The sequence below is a fragment of the Limulus polyphemus genome, unplaced genomic scaffold (assembly GCF_000517525.1).
Source record: "Limulus polyphemus unplaced genomic scaffold, Limulus_polyphemus-2.1.2 Scaffold8454, whole genome shotgun sequence".
In the NCBI taxonomy this organism is placed as follows: domain Eukaryota; kingdom Metazoa; phylum Arthropoda; class Merostomata; order Xiphosura; family Limulidae; genus Limulus; species Limulus polyphemus.
The window spans coordinates 15,239-23,348 of NW_013674064.1; the positions used below are offsets into that span (position 1 = coordinate 15,239).

At 33.7% G+C, this 8,110-nt stretch overlaps 1 protein-coding gene across 1 annotated transcript in view; it reads right to left on the reverse strand.

The window, feature by feature from the left end:
- LOC106475353 (Down syndrome cell adhesion molecule-like protein Dscam2) overlaps positions 1-8,110 on the reverse strand; it is a gene marked incomplete at both ends in the record, with an annotated part of 26,964 nt that overhangs the window by 13,385 nt on the left and 5,469 nt on the right. Inside the window, one exon of the mRNA XM_013936041.2 lies at positions 6,457-6,618. Coding sequence (XP_013791495.2) covers positions 6,457-6,618 — 162 coding nt within the window. The remainder of the gene's footprint in view (positions 1-6,456; positions 6,619-8,110) is intronic.

Genomic DNA, 8,110 nt, shown 5'->3' on the forward strand with positions numbered 1-8,110 from the left:
TATGTCCTTAACGGCAACTAAAATAACAAGGTGTAAATAAATACATTTTTATGTCCTTAACGGCAACTAAAATAACCGTAAGTTGTAAATAAATAAATACATTTTTATGTCCTTAACGGCAACTAAAATAACTGTAAGTTGTAAATAAATTATAAAGATAAAGAAGTGTTCTTGTCTAGATAAAATGTTTTATTATACTTTAATCACAGATATCGTCTGTTCCATTTGTTTCATTAAAGTGAACTGTTCATGTTTAATAGTTTAAGATTGAAAAATAAATATTTTATTTGTCTCATCAAATTTAGCTCTGAACAAGAGAAATTACTAAGTACTATTTTGTATTAAAATTTGTAACAAAACTTTTAAATTCATTTCTACATGTATGACAGCTAACCATATAAAAAATGTTATTTTGGGGAAGGCAAATGACAGAGATGGCCATCTTAACCGGTCAGTAGTGTAAGAATTATTGTATTTATCTTTTGTAAACATCTTTTTTGCGCCACATTTTGTTTATGATAAAGTAATATACTTAAAAACTGCTTCCCACTTCCCTGATTTCCACTTAGGGCACCACAGTTGACTCTTTACATATATATATACAAGCCACTTGAATACATGTTTTTAATTAAATCTATCCGCTAGTGATTTTGTAAGACTTTCTTGGTATCAATCATTGACAATTGTCTTTCCCTTGTAAATGTGGCAGCTTTGAATCACTGTAGAAAACCTAGCGACAAAGTTCACAAAATATCCTATATTTTAATCAATTTTCTAATGGATAAAAACAGAAGTCAGGCTTAGATGTCTCACACAAAATCCTGGGTTATTTCAACAATCTTTGCATTATGAATTTGAATATAAGAATAGAAAAAGTTAAAAAAAACGGTTTGACGTTTTAGATACAGGGGAGAACAAGAATATCTTTTTGTAATTGATCGCAAACAGGAAAGTTCTAAGGGTTTGAGCTTTGTCAACTGTTACTCGCAGACTAAACAAAGGTATTCAGTCAGTGAGGGAATAGAAACAAAAGCGTGTTTTTTGTTTGTTTTAGAACACTGCGTTTAACACATTATGAGTTTCTTTTCAAGACCTTATTCCACGACCCACTGGTAACCGTGGTGTTATACACTGCTTCCTAGTTAGGTTTGTACACTGTCTGATAGAAGCAGAACAAAGAGATGACTTGGCTAAGACGGAAAGGCAGTTCCCATACGTTTTTTCTCTATGCACTGAACACAGACACATATGTATAGTCTTAAAAACTCAAAAAAATTATTGTACATGATAAAAAGCGGTAAAAAGTACACTAAAAGTTTAAGAAAGAAAAATAAATACCTTAAGAGTCTAGTTACAAACAACAAAGGAATATGATTGGGTTACCCTCCCAGGGATGGTAACAACAGAGGAATCTGGTTGGTCAGCAGGGTTCAGTTGCATTCAGTAAAATAGGTATTCTGAACATTTACAAGTTTTTGTATTCAATTTAATCTTCATGGCCATAACTAAGTATCACATGGATAACAGAGCTACTTGGCCCACAAATGGTAAAACGTACTTCTAGTGGACAACCTGCTTGCTGGAAGGTGTCTTTGTTGGAAACGACATTTCGATACACTTTCGTGGATCTTCTTCACGACATCTTCATAAAAAAAAAAACCTTCCAGCAAATTGTTCATCGTAAAACTATTTTACCAACTCAACCAGCTGTTAACCATGACCTTCAAAGAAGAACCCCAAAACCGATTTTCTTGTAAGATAATCTGAAATTGTATACCAGTTTCAAAAATTAATATTTGGCTATAATCCCTATTATCGGCTAAAGTAAAACAATTTTTAACCTTTAAGTTAACCTTTGGTAAGTTCAAAGCTACACAATGGGCTATCTGTGATCTGCCTATCAAGGGTATCGAAACCCGAATTTTAGCTTCGTAAGCCTGCAGACTTATCGCTGAGAGTTATCCCGGTGTGTCAGCGATAATTTTATGAACGTACAACGCTAAAGTCCGGGGTTCGATTCCCAGTGGTGGACACAGCAGACAGCCCAATATGGCTTTGCGCTAAAACAAATCGCTGAGCCACTAAAAGGGGAGGGGGTTAATGTTAAAGCCAGGATATCGAAGTGATCATCGTATGAGAAAATCGCATACTACTTACTTATCTGTATTTATTTTCAAAATAACGACATCAAATGATTTTACGAAATAGTATGCGTGAGTTGAACATGAGCCTTATGTTTTCTGTATTAACAATGATTCCATTAATTTGAGTAAGAATGACTTACTACACGATATAACTATTACCGTTGCCATTTAATAGATAAAGTTTAACACATTTTCCTATTATAAGAAATGTCATGGATAATGTCAACTGTCTATGTAATGGGATGATAAAAAGATGGATGAAAATTCTGCTACCCTTCACATCTTGGAAATAACATACACGAGGAAAGAAGTAAATGTAAGTAAGTGTAAAACTGTTAAGTAGATATACACGACTGTTTCAGTTTATGTTTAATGCAAGTGTTATGATTTAGATAGTTTATATAGCCTGAGTGTTAAATTTGTTATTTTTAGAAGCGATATTTTATCGCAGGTTTGTTTACGTAACTGTTTACGAATCATACGTTGTCAAGTTTACTAGTTATAAATTTGTGATTGTTATATTATTGCGTCGTGTTATTAGAACTTTTCGAGTTTTTCTCGTCGTTTTAATTGAGTGTTATTGTATCATAATATCTAGTAGTGTGTAAAACGTTATAGACCTCTGTCGGGGGTATAAATACGCATCGGAAATTTAGTTCGAAAGATAGAACTGATTGCGAGATTGTGGTTTAGCCATAAAGAGTGTTAAGTGGCGATTTTTAAAGTGAACTTATCTCAGATTGTATTGTAATAACAGAGTAGAGAAGAATAATTCGTCTTGTCAGTTGTATTCTAAAGTAACCGAACCAGCCTGTGTGGACTGTAACGAAAAAGAGACAGTTATTTAAAGCTCTGGATACAACTGTGGTAACCATCAGTGTAGCGAATATTTGTATCTACGTTTGACTTATTTTAAAACAAGTGGGTTGTGTGCTGTCTGTTTATTGTTGAAATTTATCGCCTATAAGTCACAGACTTCTACTGTAAAGAATCTGGCCCATATATAAAACCTTACAACGTACATATGCAGATTAGTGCTCGAAGCGATGCAACCAATAAAATCAGCAAATAGTCCATATATAAAAACACAAACAACCAAATCAGTGAATACTCCTTACATAAAAGACACACAACCAACCAAATCAGCGAATAATTCCTATATATTGAAGCCACGCAACCTAACAAATCCGCAAATAATCCCAAATTTGTTTGGTTTCATCTCTTCTATGTAAGGATTATTCGCTGATTTGGTTGGTTACGTGGCTTCTGTACAGTGATTATTGGTTGATTTGGTTGATTGCATCGCTTCTGTATAAAGATTATTCGCTGATTTGGTTGGTTACGTGGCTTCTGTACAGTGATTATCGGGGATTGCATCGCTTCTGTATAAAGATTATTCGCTGATTTGGCTGGTTGCGTAGTTTCGATATAGGGGTTATTCGTTAAATTGGTTGGTTACTTGTCTTCTATTTAAATATTATTCGTTGATTTGGTTGATTGCATTGCTTCTGTATTAGGATAATTTGCAAATAATCCCTATACAGAAGCAACGAAACCAAACCAATCAGCAAATTATCCCTGTACAGAAGCAACGACACATTATATAGAAGGGATGAAATCAAACAAATCAGAAACTGGTTGAAAAGGTCTTACACCGTCACATGTGTAGTTCGAAACCCAGATAATGTAGAGTCACAAAGGTCTTATTATCACTGGGTTAAGGTATTAGGTAGCACAAGCAGACGCAAAAACATGTCAGAAAAACACATAAATTCAAGAAGTCTTGATACAAAATGATAAAAACCTTATAACCCGAGCGCTTTCGAAAGGTGGACCTTTCTTCTTCAGGGGCAAACTGGGAATCAGATTAAACTGTCGTCAGATTAAAACTTGTAAGTAACTACTAAAATTACTACGATTAAATGTTAGAGTAATTCCTTCAGGATACAACGTATAAAAGTGTAGAATATACTGAGATCAGTGACTCAAAAGAGTTCATCTTAATACGACTAACACACAGTCACGAAATTCAGCAGAATAGGTGTAAAAGTTACATTAAGGCTTATGCTGATGTAAAATTACATGATTCGGTTGAACACTTAGGTTGCAGTACCATTGAACAGGACAAATGACGTATGTAAAAGTCTGTTAAGAAAATGTTTGTTTGAAATACTTATTTTAGAAACGCATGGTCCGTGAAACGTGTATATCATTGGGTTCATTTGAATGTTAGGTCAATAGGTCATAGTGGCAAAAGCATGACATAAAGTCACCGAGATCTGCTAAAAAAACGTACTTTTACTAAAGTTATTAAATTTAAGTGTTGGAGTGATCCCATAAGGATATAAATGGTATAAAATGGGAATTCATTAATTTGAACCATCGAAAAACTGACTGATCTTATGTTCATCAAAATCAAATCAAAATACTTAAAAGGAATTGTTGTTTAAAACGGTCCCGTATCGAAAAAGTAAAAATTTCTGTATTGCTTGTTTACATAGGTAAACAAATCAAACCCTTCTCAATGAAACTAAAACAGCCAAAAATTGTTTATTATTTACTAGTTCTTGTCATCTTTATCTTATAGCGGAAAATGTCTGTGGTCATAGCATTCAAACACATATATCAGACTAGTCAGCAGCTATGTAGAACCAGTTAAGGGGTAGGAGTTTGACTGCTTGAACCCACAACGTCTCAACTCCTACTGCTTTACGCTGTCTGTCGTTATGGGTTCATTTCCTAACCCTTAATTGATTCTTCATGGATGCTGACTAGTTTGACATTTCTGTTTGGATCTTGTCCAGTAGATGGAATATCCACATGTTTGGGAGTTATGACCATAGATATTTTCTGTTATCAGTTAATGATGATGACAAGGACTGGTAATGCAAAAAAGAATTATTTTTTGTTTCATTTTCAACGTTTTGATTTCTCTTAATTTCATTATTGTTATACAATGCTGATTTGATCACCTATTTACAATTAATGTATCTTATAGTTTTATAATTATATACATCTATATATATATACTGTGATGAGTAGGATCATATTTTTATACCTAATGTTTTTGTTTTCTTTTTTACCACCGACTACTATCCTGTTTTATGGTTCCTGATTAGTTAGTACATTATAACTGATACAGTAATAAATTTAATAAGCTTTTTTTTTCATTTCAGTAATAAACGGAGAATAGAAACTCAAACAGTTATTAGTATACATTTATTATAAAGATAGTTTTCCACTGTTAGCTTAATATATATATTTAGAACTAACCTAAATCCCCAAAGTTAGCCAAATCTGTGAGATATTGTTGGGATTACGGCCGAAAATATCGTTAATGGCGACAGTACCTAACTGATGAAAGAATGCATTCTAATCTTCACAAACAGAAACATAAGAAGGGTGTATTTAGTTAGCCATACTGATATATATATTTATATTACAAGTTATTAATGTACTACATGATTCCCACAGTTACTGCAAGTATGCTTTGGATATCCTAGTTTTTAAATTTTCATTTTGTCATTACAAACTAACAAAGATTTAGGCTTCAGTACATTTTCTTAAAAAGCTTCATTTCCATTTCACTCAGATTTCTGAAATGCCCAATCAGCAAATTACATTCTTTCACCAAATATGTTTATTAGACATGCTGGTTCTTCATATTATATTTCTTTACAGGGGAATGCCAAGTTTAACGTTTGCGATAGCTATTCAATGCGGCCTTACGTCAAAGTTTCTTACCCTACTTATGCAAACTGTTTATGTGAAAAATATAATAGCATAATTCTTTTAATTGATATAAAAATTATCCCATTAGTAAATGATATCGTATAGAAGTAGGGAGCTCAAGTTTTATCATTCTAATGTTTAAAGTCTTCTCTCGGCCTGGTTCATTGTCTTAGTAAGTAGTCTTTCAACTGTTTGTTTGTTCTGAACATTTGATACCTTAATATGGTTCCCTTTCGTAAGTCAACATAATTAGGGAGAAATAAAACTGTGTAATTTTATCATTCTAATGTTTAAAGTCTTCTCTCGGCCTGGTTCATTGTCTTAGTAAGTAGTCTTTCAACTGTTTGTTTGTTCTGAACATTTGATACCTTAATATGGTTCCCTTTCGTAAGTCAACATAATTAGGGAGAAATAAAACTGTGTAATTTTGACTACACGGACTTGTAAAACTTAAATAAGCTGACAATTTTTACGAACCCGCAATAATAATGAAAAAAGATTCGTGCATAAATACCAGCGCTAAAAAACAAGCAACTTTATGTAAAATAAATAACCAAATAGTATTTAGTTTTGTACAAACCCATAACAGTAACTCGAACAGTCCCACTATCACTCTGACCATTGTCATTGGTCGCACGACAGGTGTAGAGACCATCGTCCAGCTCCCGGCTGACGTCACGAATCAGTAAAGTCCCGTTAGTAAAGACCTCTTGTCGCAGATTGATAGGCAGTTTCATACGACCTGTGGTGTTGGAAATTATTCTATTTGTGTCCGGTTGAAATATACATAGCACAAGACCAAAAGTGGATGAAAATAATTACCGTTCATATGCATTTCAAACAACTTAAAAATCTCAATAATATGGTAAACATATGAACAAATCAAACGTTAAACTCATTAAACTTTGTACCTGTTTATATTTTATGGTCGACGGCTACTTTGTTTTGTGTCAAAATTGACTTAAAAGTACAATGCCTCTAAGTTTGAAATGACCAATGTACAGTGCACATAATGAGGACAGACCGTTCATCCATGAACCAATGGAAGTCTTATATTGTCTTTCAAGGGTGGGCCTGGCCTAGTGGTTAGCTTGTCGGCTGTGTATCTGAGGATTCATAGCTCGCGTCCCTTGGTCGCAAGATCGCGCTCCATCCTTTGGGTCCGTGCGTATATGATGAATGGCTGATAGTCAAAAGTAGCCATAAGATTGGCGGTAGGTGTTGTTGATTAGCTATCGGTCTTCTAGTTTATCAGTTGAAAAATTAGAAACCATTATGATGAGCAGACAGCCCTTGTGTAGCTTTGGGCGAAAAATTGAAAACAAACACACTAAGCAACGGAAGTGTTTAGAGGAAACTCCTGGCAGTCGTTGAGAACGTTCCAGACCGTCTTGAACCTTCTCCCACTCCCACATAATTGTTACTTTAATGGACTTGCTTAGTTACTTTTACATGGAATTTATTATCATAGATATTACTGGTAGGTTTAGAATGGTATTTGGCCTTACTTATCTCTAATGACTTAAAATCTCACTTCAATTTTGCCTGAAAAGAAACGTTGCTTTCGCTTCGTTACACTTTTACACACAGTTTCACATTATTCAGGCAGTTTTTGATGACAGACATCTGAGTAACACGAAGCAGTAAAATATAAACAATATAGGGTAAAATTTTGATAATTTGTCAACCAGAAGAATAAGAAAAATATGTCTAAATGAAATAACTGTTAACAGACACGCAAAAATAGACACAATTAGTTAGAGCCTGTGGAAAAACTGGATTTTCAATCCTTAAAATCTAGAAACAAAAATTGATCTTTGATTCGGCAGCAGACCTAATTTTGTATAATGTTTGTAACACCACTTCCTGTAGAATCATCAGCACTTCTAATTTTATACAAGGTTTGTAACACTATTTTCTGTAGAATCAGCAGTGATTCTAATTTTATACAATGTTTGTAACACCACTTCCCGTAGAATCAGCAGTGATTCTAATTTTATACAATGTTTGTAACACCACTTCCCGTAGAATCAGTAGCACTTCTAATTTTATACAATGTTTGTAACACCACTTCCTGTAGAATCAGCAGCACTTCTAATTTTATACAATGTTTGTAACACCACTTTCTGTAGAATCAGTAGCACTTCTAATTTTATACAATGTTTGTAACACCACTTCCTGTAGAATCAGTAGCACTTCTAATTTTATACAATGTTTGTAACACCACTTTCTGT